Consider the following 24867-nt stretch of genomic DNA (forward strand, 5'->3'; position numbering starts at 1 on the left):
TAGTTAACTTGGCAGACTTGAACTCAAAGGAAAGACTGACCTTTTAACTGGGTCCTGGAAGATAACCTCTGAGCATTGGAATATTCTGCCTGAGAACAGTGTCCTTGACACCTAATGACATAATATATGTACACATTGTGAAATGCTTACTACAGTAAGGTTAATTAACACATCCTTCATGCCACATAGTCACCTTGTGTGTGTGTGTGTGTGTGTGTGCGCGCGTGGTGGTGTTGGTGAGTATGCTTTATATATACTCTCTTAGCAGATCAAGTATGCCATACAGTATTAACTATAGTTATCATGCTGTATATCAGATCTTTTTAAAACTGATGGCTTATGCCCTTTGACCAGTGTCTCCCTTTTTCCCCCAACCGCCAGCTGCTGTTAACCATTCTACTCACTGTTTCTGTGAGTCCCACTTTTTAAAAATTCTTATTTTTCTTTATTCTGATTATAACAATTTCTGGAAGTAGGTATTAAGACTTTAAACTAATACAAATCTAGAGTTAGTTTGAATAGCTACTAACTGGCAATTTATAAAATGAATGAGAGAAATACTGTACTTGGAAGTTCTATTCTTTGATATGATAGTTTCTAAAGCTGCAGTCCCTCTGTCAAATGATTGGCTTAGTATCAGACAGATAAGCTGTGGCAAAGTCAGGTCTAGAACTGGAGTCTCATAGTTATGGGTATGAAGTTCTTTCTACTAGAATAAACTTCTATTATTGCTGAAGTTATTGCTTAAATCCTAGCCTAAAATAAAGTTTAACTGCTATGGAAATTAAATGACTTACCTGCAAGTAAAAAACAAACAAACAAACAAACAAACAAACAAACAAACAAACAAACTCTGACTCAAGCCATATTAAAAAATAATCCATAAGTGATCTCACATTATTAAATCCAAGGGATTTCAGTCAGGAGTTCAACAACTGATCAAGCACCAGGTTTCTTATGTCTTTCAGCTCTGCCACCTTCATGGTCACTCATCATTTGGGAGCACCCTATTCTCTTCCATGGGCTCTCAAAAGGGCAACAGTAATTACAAGTATAAAATCTAGATGTTATGGGGTGCCTTGGTGGCTCAGTTGTTTAAGCATCCAAATCTTGATTTCAGCTCAGGTGATGATCTCATGGTCGTGAGATCGAGACCCACGTGGGGCTCTGAGCTGAACATTGACCTGCTTGGGATTCTCTCTCTCCCTTTCTCTCTGCCCCTCCCCTGTTTGCACATACTTTCTTTCTCAAAATAAATATATAAATAAACATTTAAAAAAAATCTAGATGTTAGAGGGCTAGAAGAGGTCACACCTACCTCTTACTTAACATCCTATACACAGGTAAGGAAGCCTTTTCTCAGACAGAATGCCACTCTTATCTTAGAGACCAGCATAGAGTCACAGGGCCCACTGTTTCAGGATTCCCCCAAAGTGGGATGGAATTACTATGACTAAGACAAAGCATCTGATAGGAACAAAGACAAAGCAACAGGGCCATATACTTAATATATACTTAAATGGTATCTAGGTATCTGATACACCATCCGTTTCTGGTCATGGCCATCTAAACATTAATTATAATTCTCCATTTGGATGCCTGCCTTCCTTATGGGAAAGAAACCACTTGCCACAAATTATCTTTTCATTGTAAAAACAAACAATGTCAGTACACTGATAGTCAAAATACATCAATGAAAATGAGTCTGTCTTTCAAAGCATTTTCTTCTAACTTCAACTATGGTAGTCCTTTGTGAAAATCAGCTTTGTTGCTAAAGGATAAACTATAAGCCTGTACTAGTATTGAAGCATTAACCTGTGTTGTATGTCATTTATTTTCTGAAGCCAGTCAGTGAAGCCACCTTGAGTAGATATTTTTTATGTCAGGCTTTCTGATAAATGAGAAGCCTGAAGGGATCCCATTGATTTGCCAACTGTGTCACAGTCCGTTTAAGGCAGAATGGCACATGCTTATGACAAAGGTGATGACAAATGGATATGTACTGAAGGGACAGCACCAACACAGATGAATGAAGGAGTTGACGGAAGTATACAACACAAGATAGAAAGCAATATCAAATTTAAGATTATAAATGTCAATGAAATATATAAAATACCTTGAATTATATAAAAGTAGGTACATATAAGACTAACATCATTTTTAGAATAATTCTGAAATTTAACAGAAATTCAGTATTACTAAGAATTGTAAATCCAAAGAATGAAACTGTTGCTTTATAATATTTACATCAACTATACATAGGAGTGAATAGAACACCTTTTTATTACTATTAAGTTAAAATAATATTGCTTGAATTTCTTTTTTCTAATCTTAATCAGCATATATATGTATACATATATATGTATATCTCAACATGACATATAGACAAATGCTAAATATATTTGTATGGGTTAATTTATGCTGCCCACATTAAGGTACATTAATAATATTCATGGATACTAACGAGATGCAGATCTTTGCAGGTAGAATTGTGCTCACAGGCATTCAAGATGCAGTCATCAATGTCCTGTTCACATCTCAGGCCAGCAAAACCCGGTTTGCATAAGCAGGAGAAGCCATTAACCACTGAGAACAAGAGAGAAGAGAAAATAATATGTCTTTAATAATGGTATGGGTAATGCTAACCATTCTAAAGAATGTTGTATTAAACTAAATACATTTCACTTTTAACCAAAGAAAATGTGAATTCACAGCTCTCTACAATATTTTCTAAATAACTATTTTGCTCAGTTCTATTTAGCTTAAAACTTTAATTTGAAATTAGAACCATCACAATAAACATTTGATAAGTTCACAAAGCAACAATGAAAATATCCAATTTTCTTCTTCTTTCTTCCTTCTCCTCCTCCTCTTCCTCCTCCTCCTCCTCCTCCTCCTTCTCCCCTTCTCCTTCTCCTCCTCCGCTTTCGTCGTCATCGTCGTTGTCGTCTTCTTCTTCTTCTTCTTCTTCTTCTTCTTCTTCTCCCTTCTCTCTGTCTCTCTGTCTCATCAGTAAACAATACCTATGATAAATAGGCTACTTTTGCATCAATTAACTTTTTCTGGACTGTTTTAGGTTTAATACACAAGAAGTTAACTGGTCGTTAAAGTTTGTGTGTGTGTGTGTGTGTGTTTGTGTGTGACAAGTTACATTAAAGTGGGTATGTCTGAAAGTTGATATTCAACCACTTAAGCCTTAGTTAAAAAGAGCTTTCACATTTCATCATGATCTTTTAAAAGTAATAATCAGAATCCGTCCTCTATTTTATCATTAATGATAGAAAAAGGACGGTCTCAGAAGCATCTCAAGGAAGTGGTGACAGTATGAATTGCAGATAGAGCAGGCAAGGATTTATGGCTGCTTTTAGTCAGTCCCTGGGTTCTTCATTATTCCTGACACTTAGTGTGTAATCTACACTGCCACTCTGCCTCTGTGCATGTATCTGCTATTGCTTTCATTAAGTGTTGAGGTCCTGGGTGGCAACAGCATTTTCAAGACATTGTGTGGTAGTTAGCTGGTTTCTAGACTTCTGCAGCCATGCTTTTGTACAGCACTTGTACCTGGGCCTTTAAAGAAAATCAGTCCACAGCTGTCAAGAAGAGACAAGGGAGACACAAGAATGGCAGCCCTCTGGAGAGGATTTTATTTTACTTTTTTCATGTAACATAGCATTCTAATTTTTAACATCTCACTGAATCAAAATAATTAATAAATATACAAGTAGAGTTGTAAATAAATTAATGAGAATGATGAGATCAGTTATGCTTCCTTATATATTATAGATGGTATTATATATGTTAACAAATTAAAATTAAATGTTATATGTAATTAGGACATTATAAAGTATCATCAATCATAATGGTATTTAAAAGTGTTAATGATTATAAATTCAAGTCTGGATACTGATGCAAATTGGCAAGTGACAAAAAACCAGAGTCAAACTAACTTTCTGTGTAGATAGAAATATTCTCTATGCAGATTGATGAATTATTTTAAAAGAAAAACAACAACAATAGAGACATTTAAATTAGCAAATCTGTCTGAAAGAGATTAGTGTTAGGAAATAAAGTTTGCTTTTATTATCAAGAAATACGCTTTCTGAATGTTGACTATTCTGGGCTAAGAAGCTAAGAAAAGAAGCACATGAGAGCTTAGGGAATTCAATTGGATACTACAGGGGAAATAAATAAACAAACGTACATACATAATTGTTTAAAATTTAAACCAAAGAAACAAAAAATGTTTTTTTCCCCCACATCTAATTTGTTAACTATGGGCTATGTGGTAACTTATCAATATTTTATTAGGAAATGCTTTTTAAGAATATTACCTGGTTTGGTTTTATTGTTTTTACCAGAAAATACAGTCACTGTTTTTATTAGTTCTTCTTTATAACTATTCCACACTCTTGATTTGAATTGAAATTTTCATCAGATAAGCCCTGTATGATTCTGGATGTATTTTTATACTTAAAAATATTTAAATATACACCAAACATCATATATTAGTTGTACTGAATCAAAGCTTCGATATGACAAAACTTCATGGTGAAAATTCAGAGATATTTTAATAATGTATTGCCAATATGGTGAATAAACACGTTTGAAAGGTAAAATTGCATATTTACATTTTAATAATTATTTCTCACATACAGTCATGTAATAAATACTGAATCAGGAATTTTGGCTTACCAAATTATTTTATTTTTGAGAAAATGTTAAGAATATAATGTCTTAGAATTAAGCTGATAGCTATTAACATGTATGATCTAATTTTTAATAAATGTTTTGGTTCTCTGGTAGTTAAATCTCAAATTATACTATGGATCATTCTATTATGAAACAGATTAATATATCAGGTATCCAAAGTTTACATTTTCCATAATATGTTATATATGACCTCCAAAATTTTAATAGGTAGCACTGTATTATAAGTAGCATATTTGAAAGTATATTTTGTTATTGTATAAGGAATTATGATTTAAAATATTTTAGACCTTTTTTATTTTTTATTATTATTATTTTTTTAAGTTTTTAAATTCCATATAGTTAACATACAGTGTGATATTAGTTGCAGGTGCACAACAGTGTGATTCAACACTTCCATACAATAGCTGATGCTCACCACAACTTACAAAAATCATATGAATATTATAAATATAGGTCACTCAGAATATATCAGAACTGCCCCATATATAACCGTTATCCTAGGGCTACCTAGATCTAAAAATGTTGCTAACCACTCTCTGAGGCATAACATCCTGCCCCTTCCTTATTTTGTAGTGAACATCAAAAATTGAAAAGTCATTCCCAGCATCCCCAAATACCTATGGGCCTGAGGTCAGAAATATGATAATAGTGATTTATTTCAAGGTAATTTGAAAATACAATTTTTTATATTCTTTAAAAAAATTTTAATGTTTATTTATTTTTGAGAGAGAGAGAGACAGAAAGACAGAGTGTGAGTGGGGGAGGGGCAGAGAGAGAGGGAGACACAGAATCGGAAGCAGGCTCCAGGCTCTGAGCTGTCAACACAGAGTCCCACGCGGGGCTCGAACTCACAAGCTGTGAGATCATGACCTGAGCCGAAGTCAGACGCCCAACTGACTGAGCAACCCAGGTGCCCCTGTATTTTTTGTATTCTTAAAAATACAATTTTTAAAGTGACAAAATCTGAAAGAAGAAAAAAAAAGAAAAGAGAAAAATGATGGTAACGTCGGTTCAAATCAGGAGTAGCAAATAGGTGGCCCACAGCCCCAAAATGTATCTTGCTTAGCTTCCATACGTGTTAGAAGAGTTAATTCTACATTAATATCTACATAGATATTCCAGTTTGCAAGGGCCCCACTACTACCTGTTGTTTTAAACTTGGGCTGCCTCACTTAATTTGAAAAAAAGTGAGTTATATTCCTTCATGTCATACATTTGCAAAGCATTACTTTAAAGAAAATTAATTCATAATTCAGTTAATTATACCATTTCAAAATAAAATGACTTTCTATTAAAATGTGTTTTTTCCTTGATTACATTATCCATTTACTGAGGGATCACATAAAAATATATTTTAAAGAGATAAAATAAAACAAAATAAGATGGACAGCTTTTTGTCAACATCCTTCTAGCTCTTTCTTTCCTCTTAATGCCCCTTAGCCACATCCATTTCACAGAGCTATTTTGTGCCATTTTGCCTGTGTCTCCATAAAAATTATCCATCTTAGGCAGGTTCTTCCATGGCTAAATCTATGTTTTGAAAAATGTTATGTTTATTTATTTTTGAGAGAAAGGGAGGGGGCGTACAGAAAGAGGAAGACAGAGGACCCAAATTAGGTTCACTGCTGTCAGCAAAGAGCCCGATTCGGGGTTCAAACTCACAAACACTGGGATCATGACCTGAGCTGAAATCAACAGCTGCTTAACTGACTGAGCCGCCCCAGGTGCCCCAAAATCCATGTTATAATACCCAATATTTTTTTTTCTTTCTCCCCTTCATACCTCTGATTTTTCCTGTTCTTCCTATCATCTTCTTTTTCCTCTGTAAATTTAAAGGAATACATATTCTGGTGGGAGGAAATGTGTGTGTGTGTGTATGTGTGTGTGTGTGTGTGTGTGTGTGTAATAGATGGGATAAAATAATGATTTGTTTTAAGTCACTGAAAATAGTGCTTCCCCTACCTACAAACAAACACTCTTAAAAACCTACCATTAAAAATAAAGGAAAGAAAGGCTAATTCTAACATTAGAACATAGAAGCCACATCTCATTACATTTTCTCATTTGCTACCATTATGACTTATAAAAATATAAATGATTCATCAGATGTGGGGGTGTTTTGTGAAAATAATGGGGTTGGCTTTGATATTCAGGGCAGGATAAAGTCAGTAAATAATCAAGATTGCATACTGAGTTATTTCATTACTATGTCAGATTCTAAGTTGGACTACTCTACAGGAATTGCTGCGGCTGAGTGAACTCACTGTCATAGCAATAACCATGCAGGCAAGGGCTGGAACTGCACTCATTGACATTGATCTCACAGTGTGGACCTGCAAAGCCTTTCCCACATGGACACTGGTACCCAAGAGGAGACATTTCCAGATTCATTGTCTCTCCACATGCAGCTCCATTCTCACAAGGATTACTAGCCTCACAAGGCTCCAAATCACAAGAAGAACCTAAAAGGAAAGAATCAGAGTGTCAGTGTTTACTTAATGAACAAATCCCCCTGCCTGCTGTCAGTTGCTTGGCATTTGTCTGCATAAATGCATTCAACTTAGTCTCCAGGCAAAGATTCATAATTCTCTTCGATATTATCATTGTGATTCTCTCTCTCTCTCTACATTACAATTTAAGAAAGAAATGTTATTTATGATTTCTATGCTTCATCTAACAAAGTACCAGCAGGCAGCAATGTTAAGTGACAGCATTTTTTAAAACCCCATTTTGTTTCTTCATACTTCATACCTCTTGTTCAACAATGTTCTCTGAAGACATTGCAATTAAAAAAGTACATTATTGATGATTTGATGCTCCCTGTGGTTTGTTTTGTTTTGTTTTTTGTACCCTGGAGGTTGCTATCACTATAAGCTTTTCTTGATAGATTTGTTGCTATACTCAAAATAAGTAAACAATGAAAAAAGAACATTTTGATAAGGCTTTAATCTTGAGTAACACCTCAGCCCTGAAACTAAGTTTTAAATTTTACTCAGAGAGTGTATCTACATAAAGCAATTGTCATTGGGTAAAATATACAGAAGTATTTGGAGATATAAGTAAGATGGCTGACCCAAGGTAATTCAAAAAGTGAAGCATAAACAGCACTAAGTTGTTCAACAAAGCAAAATCATTATTCAGGTGTCAGTTTTCCAGACATAGTAAAAATATTTGTATATTAACTATTTGGCAAGTTTTTAAATAATAGCATTCATTCACCAAACATGTAGGATATATGTATACTTCTAAGGCTTCTAAAAGTGCCTTGCTGAATACCTGAGAGAAGAACATATCCAGCAACCATAAGTCCTTTAACTGCTCAGATTTTCTTAGTAACTTCACAACTATAGGGATGAAGGGATGATAAAATGAACTGGGATAAGAGAGAAAGCTTTCAAAGTTTTTGAACTACAGTGGTAGTTGGAGAAATTCTAAAACCTCAGGATGCCTATGGTTCTCCCAACTTTTTTTCTTGATAACAAGAAAAAAGGTAAGACAACCCTAGCAACTGCTGAAGATATCAGCAATGTATAATAGTGAAAGACTTAATATAGTTAGTGCCCATAAAATAAGAGCAAAGGAAACTGTACTAAGTTGAACACACAATGCTTCAAGTTCCAAATACAGTGAAAGAAGTAAAAATAAAAACTACTTCCAAAGAGCATAAAAATAAGTAGTTCCTTAAATTAAAACATCTATTAAGTGGTTTTATTTTTTCAAGAGCTATCGTATAGTGTGGAGAATTCAAATAGGAACAAGACCTGTTCCTTCTCCTTAAAACATTAAGAAATTGAAGTATATTGCAAATGGTGCATTCCTAGATACTATTTTATCATAATGAAAGTATTTTCTTTGCAAAATAAGAGAAATGACATTGAACAACATTCACCAGAAACACATAAAACAATGAATTATCCTTAACAAAAAGTTCTCATGCATACCCTTCTTTCTAATTACCTACTTCTAAATATTTAATTGTGAGAATAGGTGTTTTGCTTTGCTCATGAGAAGTTAATTTAGCTTGTCTCTTTCATAAATAGTTGCATACATATAATCCATTAGATTGCTGAACAGTAATTTATACTCATATTTGAGAAATCACTCATGATATTCTCTTTTACAGAATACTCAGGGGTTCACTGTACCTTGAATACTATGTTCACTGTACCTTGAATACTGCACCGTGAATACTATGATTTGTATATTATTAATTCACTATATAAATACTTAATGAACCCCTACTAGGTGATGAACAATGAGGTAGAAGTTGGGGTTATAAACAATGAAGGCTCATATAAGCAAGTAAATCAATGCAGTACAATAAGTGGTAAATGTGGTCAATTTCTCATGTTAAAGAATCACAATAGCAGGAGGAATTCTAATATGCCCTCCATAATCCCCACCCCCAGGGTACATGACCTGTAGAATCCTCTCCTTTTGAGTATGGGTGAGATTTGAGAATGTAATAAAATATCACTCCCATGATTATATTACATTATACTGCAGAAAGGATTTGTGGAAATAATTAAAGTCACCTGATCAGATGACTTTGAGTCAATGAAAAGAGAGATTATCTTGGGAAGCTCTGACAAAATAAGGTGTGACTTTAAAAGAAGTGAAAGGCATTCCGATTACCTGGAAGGGAGAGGAAATTAAGAAAACAATCTCATTTACAAGGACAGCAGAAATTATAAAGTTCCTACAAATAAACTTAATCAAGGAAAGAGATGTATTCTGAAAACTATAAAACATTGATGAAAGAAATTGAAGTTGAAACACATAAAAATGAAAGATATCACATGCTCTTGGGCTGGGAGAACAAATATTGCTAAAATGTCTGTACTACCCAAAGCAATCTACACATTTAATGTGGTCCATATCCAAATACCAATGGCATTTTTCACAGAACTACAACAAATAATACAAAAATTTGTATGGAACCAGAAAAAAAAAAACCAAATAGCCCAAGAAATCTTGAAGAAGAATAAAACTGGAGGTATCACAATTCCAGATTTCAAGATATACTACAAAACTAAAGTAAGCAAAACAGTATGGTCCTGGCACTAAAATAAACACATAGATCCAGGAAACAGAATAGAAAACCCAGAAATAAACCCAAAATTATATAGTCAAATAATTTTTGACAAATAAGGAAAGAATATCCAATGTTAAAAGACAGTCTCTTTGACAAATGATGTTGGGAAAACTGGACAGCTACATGCAAAAGAATGAGGCTGGACCACTTTCTTATACCATACAGAAAAATACACACAAAATGTACTGAAGACCTAAATGTGAGACTTGAAACCACAAAAATCCTATGAGAAAGTGCAGGCAGTAATTTCTCTGACATCAACTGTAGCAACATTTTTCTAGATATGTCTTCTGAGGCAAGGGAAACAAAAGCAAATATAAACTATTAGGACTACCTCAAAATAAAAAACTTCTGCACAGCAAAGGAAACAATTAACAAAACTAAAAGACAACCTACAGAATAGGAGGAGATATTTGCTAATGACATATCTGATAAAAGGTTAGTATCCAAAATATATAAAGAACTTATACAACTCAACAACCAAAACAAATAATCCAATTAAAACATGGACCAAAGACATAAACAGATGTTTCTCCAAAGAAGACATACAGATGGCCAAGAGACACATGAAAAGATGCTCAATATCACTAATCATGAGGGAAATGTAAATCAAAACCATAATGAGAAAACACTCCACACCTCTCAGAATGAGTAAAAAAAAAACAAAACAGAACAAAAACAAACAAACAAACAAAAAACCCCACAAGAAACAAGGTTGGCAAGGATGTGGAGAAAAAGGAATCCTTGTGCACTGTTGGTGAAAATGCAAACTGGTGCAGCCACTGTAGAAAACAATTTAGATATTCCTCTAAAATTAAAAATACAATTACCATGATCTAGTAATTTCACTACCAATAGGTACACAAAGAATACAAAACACTACAGGAATCAGTGCTATCTATTGGCTCAATGGAATCTTTTTTCTATTCATGCAACTTTAACAAAGAACCTATCCAATGACACTTGCTTTTGCCTCCTTTTGAGGATTTTGTGGAAATGGGACATTGTGTTGTCACTAAACACATTCATCACTTGCACTGCTACAGCCTTATTCGGGTGGTGCATTTATACAAAAGTTTGCACTCTTTTCCATATTTTACACATCTCCCTAACCTCATTTGAAATAAGGAATTCCTCAGCCTTTTTCTCCTTCTCCTCTGCAGATGAGGTGCAGATGTAGACTTCTTATCAAATCTTGCAATTTCGGCCACTCCCATACTTTGTTAGTACCTCTCGATGATTTCCTTCTTAACTTCCACCATAATCATCTTCTTCTTATCGCCTTTCTTTTCATCCTTTTTCTTAATGGGGGCCATTGTATACATTTGCACCGATGCTGACTACAGTACAGTATTAATAAACTCTTGTCATACACTGTATTTAATGTAACTGACAATACAGTAGCAGAGGAAAGGGTCTATATCTGCAGGCAGCCTGACCTAGAATGAAGCAAAGCATTCCTAAGCTTTCTTTTATATGGAAAAGCAAAGGACTATCCATAGGTGCTTTGAAGTGACAAAAAATCCACTAGTGTCAATTCTGGGCACCTTCCTATGTTCTATTTCTGCCAAACACCACAGCCTGAGACTGAGCTTCTGAGCATGGGAGATGATCCCCACAATCCTGCAGCAAGAGAGAGAAAGAACCATTGGCTCAGTTGTGATCATGTGACACTCAATGTCACGTACTACTCATATTGCAAGACATTGCTCATTTATCAAGTTAAAATTTATTAGAAATAAACAAGTTACTCACAATCCCAGAATCCCAGATTATAATATATATATATGTATATATATATATACATATATATACATATATATATATGAATATTACTACTCAGCCATAAAACATAAAAAAGATGAAATCTTGCCATTTGCAACAATATGAATGGATTTAGAAAGTATAATGTTAAGTGAAACAGGTCACTCAGAGAAAGACGAATACCATATGATTTCACTCATATGTGGAATTTAAGAAATGAAAGAAATGAACAAAGACAAAAAGAGATAAACCAAAAAAGAGACACTTAACTATAGAAAACAAACTGATGGTTACCAAAAAGGAGGTGGTCGGGGAGGATGCGTGAAATAGGTGATGGGGATTAAAAGGACACTTATGATGAACACTGAGTAATGTACAGAATTGTTGAATCACTCTATTGCACATCTGAAACTAATGTAACACTGTGTGTTAACTACACTGGAATTTTCAAAAAATGATGTTAATATCTTATAAAGGGACAAGTTTCAGTCTCAGTTTGGGACAAGATCATACAATGCTTTTCGGTCCATAGGATTTGGACCTATGTGCATTAAGAGGTCATTAAAATCCTTCCTTAAAAAGTGGTAATGAAGTATACTAAGCCTGTTCACAGTAAGAATTACATTGCATTTCCAAGTTGTACTTAAAAATACATGCATAATGTTTATATTTTACCTGAGGTTTTATTTTGCTGAAAACTGTATTTTGTTGACACAATTTAAAATGGAGAAGCCATGGTAATATGCATTTTATTTGCATACATAGTTGGTGGGAAAAATTAAAAACCTATTTTCATTAGTTTCCTTTTACAACTGTGTCATCAATTTACAAAATCCCAAATGCTTATGTTCCAACTGAAGTTGTACTGGTGGTAGAAATGTATGTTTAACTGAACTATTTTTCCTCTAATTGAAATTTGCATCAATCAAATTAGTATGCTACTTTCAAGTGTATGAATCACTTTTAGTATCAAGTTCTCTATGATATTGTTAAACTCAAAGGAAAATACTGTTTTGGAAGCTTTGAGTGGATGTAGATGTTTATGAAAATGTGAAAATGCTAAACATGCTCGTAATATGAGTCTATATTAGTCTAGTGGTTTGAATTTTTTATGACGATTTAGATAAACTTAAAGAAAAATGCTTAAAAATTCTTCAGTGATAGCAGAATTCAGATATTTATAAAAAATGTTATAAATAGTAAATAACAGGTTAGGTTAGGTTACATTTCTGTTAGGAGGTGTCATATAGGAGGTGTAAATGACAGTAATAAAGGCATGGTGGCATCCACTACAAAAATACAAGAAAGAGAAATCAAGTCCTCCGACTTTTACAATCTGCAACAAAGACTTGAAAGGATCAACCTGGACAGTGTAAACTCGTGTCTCTGCAGAGAGTTATAGGGATATGTATTAAGTAAAGAGAGTAGTTCTTCATGAAGCATACATTGAAATATTAAAGATGTGCTCTTTATATTTTCTTAAAATCCATTATATGTCTATTATCCAAATTGCACAGGAGAAACAATGTTTACTAAACAGAAGAACTATAGGACACTGTCTGTCTTTACTGAACATTAAGGTGGTAATAAATATTTTTTGTGCCTTGTGAATGACCAGGGAGGTCTGTAATTATCTACCATCAGAAATTTCATGTAGACTAATGAAATCTGGGCACTGATTTTTCTGGGGAGATATTCTCTTCCTCTCTCTTTCTCCTCCATCTCCATCTTATCTCTTTCTGTCTCCCAAATGCCCAGAATCACAGCTCCCAATTATATTTTGAAGTATAAGTATACTTTTTGAAGATTTGATTAATTCTCAAAGTTAGTGAGCAGCGAGACAGAACGATGGAAACAACCACATTTTTTCTCATAATTCTCATAAATTTCCTCATTTATCTTCCCATAATCCTCATGTATTAGTGGAAAATGATATAGATGTATTTTACAAGTATTGGTTATATTTTAGAATTTCTAATTTAAAAAACTTAAATAAAAATCATATATAAATGGTCCCTGACTTACTATGGCTTCATTTATGATTTTCCAACTTTACAGTGGTGCAAAGTGATATGCATTCAGTAGAACTGCACTTCAAATTTTGAATTGTTATCTTTTCCTGGGGGTGGCAATATGCAGTATGATACACTTCTGTGAAGCTGAGCGTTGGCAGCCAGCCTCAGCTCCCAGTCAGCCAATGATGGTGAGGATAAACAATTGATATATTTGCAACCATTCTGTACCCATACAACTATTCTATTTTTCACTTTCATTACAGTATTTAGTAAATTACAGGAGATATTCAAAACTTTATCATAAAATAAGCTTGCCTTGGGTGATTTTGCCCAACTAAAGATTAATAATTATTCTGACTACTTTTAAAGCATCTTTGGCTAAGCTACGATGTTCGTTAGCTTAGGTGTATTACATGCATTTTTTACTTATGATATTTTCAACTTACAGTAGGTTTATCATAACATAAGCCCGTTGTGAGTTGAGGAAGATCTGCATATTTAAGGTGTACAACATGAGGACTTGATATACATAGTGAGATGATTACTGTGGTTAAGCTTACTAACATATCTCCTCATGTAGTTACAATTCCTTGTGTGATTGAGCACCAGAAAAAAAAAACATATGTATCATTTTAATGTATTTTAATATATTAATGTTTTTAATGTTTTTTAATGTATTACAATTTTTTTAACTTTTTTGCAATCTTAGCTTAAGTTTTATTTAAAAAAATATATAGGTACAAAAAAGAAAATTTACTTTTCTTTATTATATCATTTTCAATTTTGGAAATTAAAAAATAAGTTGTATTAGATTATCTCAATTGCATACAAACTGGAAAAATGGCAAAGATGTAAGATAATGTGAGACCAAAGCAGAAAGGGGTGATATAATTCTTTTAACCCAATAATTTCTGCATTAAGATTTATTTTAAAACACTGTAAATTTTACATTAAGATAAATCCATTGACAATAATGTCTATCAAATAGGTATATTTTACTCTTTTATAATAAAATTCTTTATGGAGCTACAGACCCCCATAGAAACATGAACTAATTATTCTTAACTCCACCTTTGCTTTCTTCTTCACCTGTGTTTCTTTTTTTTTTCATAATTTTTTAAAACGTTTATTTATTTTTGAGAGAGAGAGAGACAGAGTCCGAGCAGGGGAGGGGCAGAGAGAGAAGGAGACATAGAATCCAAACCAGGCCCCAGGCTCTGAGCTGTCAGCACAAGAGCCCAAGGCGGGGGGAACCACGAGATCATGACCCGAACTGAAGCCTGAGCCACGAAGGTGCCCCTTCTTCGCCTGTGTTGCTAAAGAAATAGAAACAAACATCAGGTCTTAATCCAGTCTCATCACACTTTAAGTACCTTTGTCCTGTTATTTTTTTGTCCCATCCATTTTACAAAAACATTTCAGTCATCCACATAATAAAGTGTGTGGTTAAGACTGTGAAGACAGGAATCAAAAACATACACTAGAAAATATTTATTTTATGGGGCGCCTGGGAGGCTCAGTCAGTTAAGCATCCGACTTCAGTTCAGGTCATGATCTCAGAGTTTGTGAGTTCAAGCCCTGCATTGGGCTCTGTGCTGACAGCTCAGAGCCTGGAACCTGCCTTGGATTCTGTCTCCCTCTCTCTCTGTCCCTCCCCCACTCACACTCTGTCTCTCTCTTAAAAATAAATGAAGATTTTAACAATTTAAAAAAAGTAAATACTTATTTTATACAAAAAGAGAATAATTGAAGATAAAAGAACAAAAAAGATATAAGACATATTAAAGATAGCAAAACTACTGTCAGAAATACTACGTTATTGGTAATTATGCTACGTGAAAGAAGCCAGCTACAAAAGATCACATCGCATTCCATTTATATTAAATGTCCAGAATAGGCAAATCTGCAGAGGAAGAAAATAGACTGGTGGCTGCCTAGAGTTGGGGAGAGAGATGAAGAGTGACTGCTAATGGGTAGAGTTTCTTTTAGATATGATGTAATGTTCTTTTTTTAAATGTTTTATTTATTCTTGAGAGAGAAAGCAGGGGCAGGGGAGGGGCAGAGAGAAAGGGAGACACGGATTCTGAAGCAGGCTCCATCCTCTGAGCTGTCATCACAGAGCCCGACGCGGGCTTGAACCCATGAACTGTGAGATCATGACCTGAGCCAAAGTCAGTCACTTAACTGACTGAGCCACCCAGGTGCCCCAAGGTGATGAACTGTTCTTAATTTAGGTTGCAATGATGGTTGCTCAAATCTGCGAATATGCTAAAATCTACTGAATTGCATAAACTTGTGAATTTTATGATATATGAATTATATGTCAATAAAGCTACTGAAATATAAAAGGGTAATATCTTTTTAATATATTAACTGCTATTCCTGTTAAACTTTGGTTGGTCACCATTAGGTCAATTCATTAATTAATTGATTAAGGGAAGAACAGATACCATATACAATTAAGAATTCAACTGATCAGGGATATTTGCTTATAATTTTATTTTCTTGTAGTGTCCTTATCTGACATTCATATCAGGGTAATACTTGCCTTTTAAAACAGGTTTAGGAGTGCTTCCTTCTTTTTTTTTTTTTTTTTTTTTTTGGAAGAGTTTGAGAAAGATTCTTCTTTCAACCCTCAGTAAAATTCACCATGAAAGCCTCTAGTCCTGGGCTTTCCTTTGGTGGGAGGTTTTTGATTACTAGTTCATTCTCTTTATTCATTGGTTTATTCAATGTTCTATTTCTTTATGATGCAGTCTTGGTAGGTTATGTGTTTCTAGAAATTTATCCATTTCTAAGTTATCCAATCTGTTGGCAGTAATTGTTCATTGTAGTCCATTATGACCCTGGTATGTGGCTTTCTGTAGGCATGGGTGAAATGATTTTTTAGCAAAGGTCTGAAGGGCTGAACCACTGATCTTGATAGCCATGGTAAATTTAGCAGCAGTGAAAGCTAAAGGGAATCCCTGAAGTGCAGGTTGGTGAGGTGAGCTTGAGAGAATGAGAGAATGATCTTACAATGAACAAGGAAAGCGAATGGACCACAATTTACATCAATCTTGGTCTCTCAGCAGAGGGTGGTACAATGGCAGAAAAGGGCAAACAGATCAAGCACTATGAGAAACTTCAATAGAAGCCAGAGAAAACTCAGGTACAACACACAAATGAAACAATTTCCTCTAAGCCATGATATTACATAAACCACCTTTAAACCAGATGTCACACTGAAGTGGAAAAAAAAAATCCCAAAAGGAGAAACCCTACAAAACACAGATTATTGAACACAAAAGAAGTTGACATTTAACCTGGGAATAACCAACAACCTTATATCGACAATGACAGTACCTTTAATAGTCAAGCTTATTTTATATCTGCAGCAGCAGTAGTACCTTCAATGGTATGTTGAGATAAAATATAAAAGGAAGTTGCTTGTTTGCAAAATTACATTTTTAGTACTGTATATTTTCATCCCGTGTACAAACTTCAAGATGCTGACTCTCAGTTTAATGAAGAACAGGCAAACTTGGGACACATCATTGAATATTATTGGGGAGGTCGCTTAAAATAATACAAAATCTTTTGCTTTTAAGTAGAACAGCAAATATTTATCAAGGAACACATTCTAAAAATTCATTCTGGATCCTTGCCTAGCCATTTTCCCAATCATATATCTTATTGGCACTGACAGGACTAAAATTTTCAAGAATTTTTCTCCTGTGACAAAACATTTAAATTCAAATTTCAGATTAAACTATGGCACATATTTGCCCATTAAAAACAATCTCAAGTGCAAAATAGTTGGTAAGGTCAAAAGTTTGAAGAATAGCACAATACTAGTTAAGACTCAGAGCCTCTTAGGTCACATGGCTACAACCCTCTTCTTTAATGTAAACAACTTTAGCTTCCCAGATGGTCTTATTTTTTCATCATATTTTATAAAATTAAGTTTATTTTGGAAAAATAGTCATAAATGTAAATCTGTAGTTTCTGTAAGCTTCTACTCAGAGTAAATACATAAAGGATAAAGCTAAGAGTGCAATGAAAATATTTCTAGTCTTTGTATGTGTAGGGAGTTTTGTATCAGTAATGAGGTACATAAAGTCAATGTAAGGTAACACCTGAGACATGATTTAGGTAATATTTATAATAATAACAATCACTTAGAACTTAAAACACACTAGGTACTATTTTAAGTGATTTATGTATGTTAACTCCTCACAAAGAATCTATGAGTGGGTACTGCAATTATCCCCACTTTTTTAGATGAGGTAATTGTGGCACAGGTTGATTATGTCAGTAGGGGAGCCATGCTCTGTCCCGGACATCTGGCCCCAGATTCAATGAACTCACTCATAGTGCATTGTTACTCCTCCTGCTCTTCAGGTTTGCAAAATGATGTTTGTTGGCTTGTTCTTTAATGTAAGAAATTCTAGGTAATTTCATGTAAATTATCTTACATTAAATATCCATTTTGCTTTATTTAATCTGAGTTGCCTACCAGTTGAAAATCATAGGTTTTGATGAAAATTATTACTTTAATTCTGGTGATTCTATGTAAGCAGTATACGTACATGGCTTTTAAAAAATGCCCCCAATATTAAGTTCTAGGAAATAACATTCACTCTTGTTTGAACGTGCTTCAAAATGACTTTTTAAATAACCTTGAAAAAAGCTGTACTCTAGGCATTCGTTGAGTATTATCAGTCACATGATTGGTTACAGCAATTTCATGGCATAAATCCTTGACTAGAGTGATTAAAGGTAGTGAATATAGGTTAAAGCCTAACACTGAATAAAACAGAAGCAGATGAATTCCTATATCTTATTCCTATATAATAAAACTCTTCTTGTATATGAAAAGCATTAATACATTATGAGGAATATTCAGTCACATTTAAATTGCCAAGAAAAAGTGCTCTTCTGAATATCTTAGAGATTAAATTATTCAATAGACTACAGAGTATATTTGTGTCCATCATAACATTGAAAATCAATATGTGTTACTCACAAAATATACACATGATAAAACATATTTAGCCATAACAAATGTTATGAGCCCTGAGTTCCCTTAAATCCATTAAACATATAAACCATCAAATGCCAAAGATGAAGCAATTGGATATTATCTATTTAAAACAATATAAGAGAAAAGCACATGTCATCCTTAGTAAAATGTCTGCAACAAAGAAAATGCAAATGAATTGATTTTAAACAAATGGGTTTTAATGAATATATAAGTCCAGATAATTTCCTATAGAGATATACATAATATTTGATTCTGATCTTCTCATCTATTTAACCATTATAATTTAGAGAATATAAGTTGTCCAAAAAAGAAAAAGAAAGAATTCTTTCATTTAGCAAGTATATAGTGGGTGCACATGGTGTTAGACTGGTAGTCTGGATGAGTTAAACATTCAAGCAGTAAAAAAAACAAACAAAAAACCAAAAAAAAACAGACCTCATGGACTTTGAATTTTAGAGAATAGAGCAGATGTATGTCTTTGAGTGTAATACTGTTTTCTTTAAAATTTTTTTTTTAACATTTGTTCATTTTTGAGAGAGAGAGAGACAGAGCTCGTACAGGGGAGGGGCAAAGAGAGAGGGAGACACAGAATCTGAAGCAGACTTCAGACTGTCAGCACAGATCCCATATGGGGCTCAAACCCATGAACTGTGAGATCATGACCTGAGCCAAAGTGGAACACTCAACCAACTGAGCCACCCAGACACCCCTGAATGTAACACTGTTTTAATGGAACTTTACAAACTGTTCAATGGGACAAAAAGAAAGAGTCCTTAAAACAGACTACCCAGGGCAGTGATTCTTTAACATGTGTCTCAAAATTAGTTTGAGTCATTCAAATACAAAATATGTTTCGAAAATTAGTCCATAAATACATTCCTGATAGTCAAATTATCACCCAAAGTACTCTAAATTGTCATATGTGTTTTTATTTGTAAAGTTGTATCCTGTTTCTAATTCTTTATCAGTCATTACCTTACTATGACCACTTAGTAATTCTTCAATGCCTTTCCTTGGGGAGATTGAAAAGGAGATTGAAAAGGAGTCACTTATTTCACTCACAAAGTCTTGTATCTGAAGTTTATTTAGGACAGCACAGTCCAAAAGTCTACCTAGCACTTTGGAAAATGCTTTCAGGTAACTAGTGGCCATTCATATATCTCTGACTAATACATCACCACATATATTGTTGTAGTCTTCCTCACTTGTTTATTTATAATGTTTTTTCCTTCTGATGGTGAGCAGCTTGGTTCCCATTATCTATAATTTATTTACTTAGATGCTCAACCCTAGTATACAAGTAAAGTAGTTTCAGACTTGCTAAACTTTACCTCTGTGAGAAACAAATTTACCCCAAAATATGGCATTTATGTTTAGATTTTTTTTTTTTTGGCATTTACCTTACTATAACTTGTCAAACCCTGTTTTTCAAAGTTATTTAGGTCAGCTCCGATAGTCCCTTCTTCATTTTGTAAGATTAGGTCATAAATATGTAATGAAGTTGGATTTATTTCTGATAGTCTGCATTCTGTGATTGCACCCTCTAATACCCTGGTTGATTTTGTTTTTAATTTGCACACAGTAAAGTTTACTATGTACTATACGTTTCTATCAACTTGACAAATGTATAGATTGATGCATCTCCCATCTCAGTACCATATGGAACAATTACATCAACCTAAAGGATCTCTGGACTGCCCCATTAAAAATAACCCATCCATAAACTTCCTGGCTACCACTTATCTGCTTTCCTTATACTTCTGCCTTTTCCTGAATGTCCTATAAATGAAATCACGCAATATATGTCGTTTGTGTTGATTCTTTTACACAGCAAAGTCATCAGTAATTTGGTCCTTTTAATTCCTGAGCAGTATACCATTGTATGGGTATACTAAATTTGTTTACCCAGGCATCTATCGAAAGGCATGTTGGTTATTTCTAGTTTTTTGGCGGATATGAATATAGGTATAAATATGCAGTAGAGACATTTGTGTTTGAGTTTTTGTGTAAATGTAAGTATTCAATTTACTTGAGTAAATACCTGAGTGCTGGTTCGTATGATAAGTGTATGTTTAATTTATAATAAATTGCCAAATTATTTTCCAAATGGGCTTTACCATTTTGCATTCCCACTATTCCCACTAATGACAGTTTTGGTTGCTCTGTCTCCTCACAAACATTCAGCATTGTTGTTTAGTTGTTATTTGTTTATTTCATCCTATCCACACTGATAGTGTATGGTGGTTACCATGGAGTATTAGGACAATTTTTTTTAACTTTTAATTTTAATATTGTTTAAAGCTTTCATGAAAATTTAAAAATAATACAAAAAACTCCAGTAATTTGTTCAGTCACAAAATTGTTTATATTTTGCTATATTTGCATTCATAATTCCTCTGATGTTTATTTATATATATTACATGTACTTCTATTATATATAATCTATATCATCATTTTTGTGAGCCATTTGAGGGAAAGTTGGAAATATTATGACTATCTACCCTTAAGTATAGCAGTGTGCCTTTTCTAATAACAATGTTATTCCTTATATTGTCACAGTACAATTATCAAAATCAATGCTATTATTTAACACACAGTACACATTTGAATTTTGTCAATAACTCCACTAACATCTTTCACAGATAGTTTTTTTCATTTGCTTGTTTTTGGTCTGCATCAAATCCAAGCTCACATCCCAAAGTTAGTTGTGATTATCTTTAGTCTGGAACAACTACTTATCTTTTTTTGGTCTTTTTGGAACTTGACATTTTTTTTTATATTACAGCCCAGTAATTTTGTAAAAGACCCATCATTTTTGGCTTATTTGATGTCATCTTATGATGTAAATTCAGGCTTTATGTACTTTTGGAAGAATCACTACAGAAGTTATATGGTGTCCTCAGTGCATGATTTCAGGGGACATTGTTAAGTTCCTTTGTTCAATATTGGTGATATTTCAATAAAAACTTATAATTTGTCCCTCTAGATTTAACAAATATCTTAAGTCTATGTACACATACTATCTCTTATGAATTCTCCACCAATTATTTCTAATAACTATTGATGATTTTCCAACCCTTATCATTACTTTCATACTTGTTACATGATATTCTGCTATAATAAAGAGTTTTCATTTTGTACCTCCTGTTTGTCTATTTTTCCACTACGCATTTATGTAAGAACTGAAGCATCACTTATTATAGTGTTAAATGATTTTCAATCTATCATCTCTATTGTTTATTTTAATGCTCAAATTTTCTTACATTTGGCCAAAGGGAGCCCATTGAAAAAGCTGGCTCCTTTTGATAATTCTCATTTTTCTTTGAGTTCTGCTTTTTTATTAATCCAAAAAGATATTTATGGTTTATATTATGTTTTCCTTTGGAATGTGTCTTTTCTCTAAAACGTCACAGACACTTTAAATAGAGATTGATATTTAGAAATAAAAATCTGGTTTTATCTATATTATATAGGTATATAGATATAAACACACATACATATATATAACATATATATGTATACACACAGATATACATGCAGATACATAAACATAAACACACACATCAGGTTCAAGGCGATACATGCAACTTCACCCAATCATCCAATACCCCTGGGCACATTCCAGTATAGCATAACATAATAACGCATGCGTGTAAATTGTCACATTTATGTTTCTATGTCTACTTATTAAGAACCATAAATTCATATGCATACCTCCAATTTATAGCTAATATCATTGGAGTGTCTTTTAGTTCTCTTTCTTTCCATATTTGTAAATTCCTCCATTACCAGTGAGATATCTAACTCCTATTATCCTCAGTATATTCACTGATTTACTCAAGTCTATATTAAACACACACACACACACACACACACACACACACACACACACACACACATATATACATATACAGAATTGCCAACCAAAACCAAAGCTGTTAAGCAAAACTAATGAAAAATCTATTTGGTATTGTATTTTACTAAAATTTACATTAAGAATATGGGTTGCATAGGTGGCTCAGTCGGTTAAGCGTCCAACTCGTGACTTCGGCTCAGGTCAGGATCTCATGGTTCATGGGTTTGAGTCCCACAGTGGGCTCTGCATAGACAATGCAGAGCCTGCTTGGGATTATCTCTCTCTCTCCCTCTCTCCCTGCCCCTCCACTACTCATCCTCTCTCTCTGTGTCTCTCAAAATAAAAAAATAAAAATGTACATAATAAATCTTAAGTGTGCTATAGATATTTTTTTAATGAATGCATACTTTTTAGTCCATACAAACTCCTTTAAGATTTAGAACATTTTTATTACCTTAGAAAATGTTCTGCATTCCCCTTCCCAATGAACTCTGTCTCTGGAAACCACTTTTATTATTTTTTTTTCCTATTTGAGAAATAACATAAGTGGAATCTTAGAATACATTCTCCTTTCTGCTCATCTTCTTTGTTAAGCATACCGTCTAAAATATTCTTGTTTATTAGTAGCTTGATCCTTCCTATTGCTATGTAATAGCCTACTGTATGTACCTATCGCTAGTTCGTTTATAAATTTTTATGTTGACAGACATTTGGCATATTTCTAGGTTTGAAAAATTATGCGTAAGATTGCTACAAAAATTCCTATAAATGGTTTTTATAGGCAAATATTTTGATTTCATTTGTTTATATACCTAGGATTCAATTGGTGTTCCTATGTTAGGTGTACGTTTAACTTTAAAAGTAACTTCCTGTTTCCCCAAATGTTTTACATTTTATTTTCTATCAATAATTTTAAATCTGTATCATCAATGTATAAGAGTTCTATTTACTCCACAATTTCCAAAACAATTCTTTCTTATTTTAGGCACTTTAGAGGAGTATCCACTTCTAGTTCTATTTTGCATTTCCTCGATGATAAATGATGATAAGAATTTTTTATTTGCATATCTTCCTTTATGAATTATGGTTCTAGTCATTTGCAAACTATTTTCAATGCTTTGTTTTGTTCATGTTATTGAATTATTGATGCTCTATGTATATGCTGCTTTTTAGTCCTTTTTCAGATAGATATGTGCATATATTTTCTCTCATGCTCCTCTTGTTATTTTCTAATGGTATCTTTGCTAAGTAAAAATTTTATATTTAATGAGACTAAATTATATTTTGTTTCTTTTATGGGTATTGTTCTCTTTTGCCTTTTCTAATAAATAAAAGCTTCCTCCTAGGTCAAAAAGAACATCTCCCATGTTTTCTCCTCAAAGCTTTATAGTTTTAGTTTTTACATAAAGATTAATGATTGTCTAAAATCAATGTAGTGTGTATGGTATGAGGTAGAAGTCAATTCCATTCTTTCCCACATAAATATCCATTTATTCCATTACCACAAGTTGAAAGGACATTCATTTTCCTATTGAATTGCTTTGGATCTTTTGTTGAAAATAAATTGTATAGATGTGGTTCTATTTCTGTAATATCATTTCACTTTCATTAATCAATTTTTCTTCCTTTCTCCATTCCTTCCTCCCTCTCTCACCCCTCCTTCCTTCCTCTCTTATTCCCTCCCTTCTTTCTTTCCTTCCTTGACTCAATTCTAATAAAACTAATGCCTAATTTATCTATTCTAATATCTCTTGGTATTAATTCATGAACTCAGATATTATAACTTCTCCAGACTTGTTCTTTCACTCAGTAGATTATTTTTGCCATTATAAGTACATATATTCTCATATTTTAAATCAAGTTGCCAATTTAAAAAAGAAACCTTACATTACAACAGGCATGACTTTTAATTCATAGATCATTTTAATCATATTCATTCTTCTAATGTGTAATCAGGTTACATTGTTTCCATCTCTATAAAACATTAATTTCTCTCAGCCATGTTTTACAGTTTTCTGCATAGACATTTTTAAATTTTAATTTAACCCTAAGTTTTTTTGTGTTTTTGTAACTTTTGTAAAAAACATTTTCTAATTTTCTAAGTTTCTAATTTTCTAAGTTTCATTTTCTAATCTCAACATAAGCCTGAGGCTTATGCTTTTAGGGTCTTCTCTTAGAAGAGAGTGTGTATTTTGCTTGTAAATGAAATGTAAATAATTTGTGTTCGCATGGCAGATTACAGCAGAGAAAAATAACTATGACCCCTCTTCTTCAATCTGGATGAGTTCTGTGAACATTTGCCTAGTGAAACCCTGCAGAAGTGTTACTTCCTCAATTTCTGTGACACAGATCTTGAAAGACTTGAAGTTTCTAGTTCCTTCCTCTCAAAATACTCACTTTA

At 33.3% G+C, this 24867-nt stretch overlaps 1 protein-coding gene across 1 annotated transcript in view; it reads right to left on the reverse strand.

Moving 5' to 3' along the window:
- The window catches only part of EYS (eyes shut homolog), a 1768122-nt gene that overhangs the window by 1186981 nt on the left and 556274 nt on the right, over positions 1–24867 (reverse strand). Inside the window, 1 exon segment of the mRNA XM_042939126.1 lies at positions 2465–2586. Coding sequence (XP_042795060.1) covers positions 2465–2586 — 122 coding nt within the window.

This window comes from Panthera leo, chromosome B2 (genome assembly GCF_018350215.1).
Source record: "Panthera leo isolate Ple1 chromosome B2, P.leo_Ple1_pat1.1, whole genome shotgun sequence".
Taxonomy (NCBI): Eukaryota; Metazoa; Chordata; class Mammalia; order Carnivora; family Felidae; genus Panthera; species Panthera leo.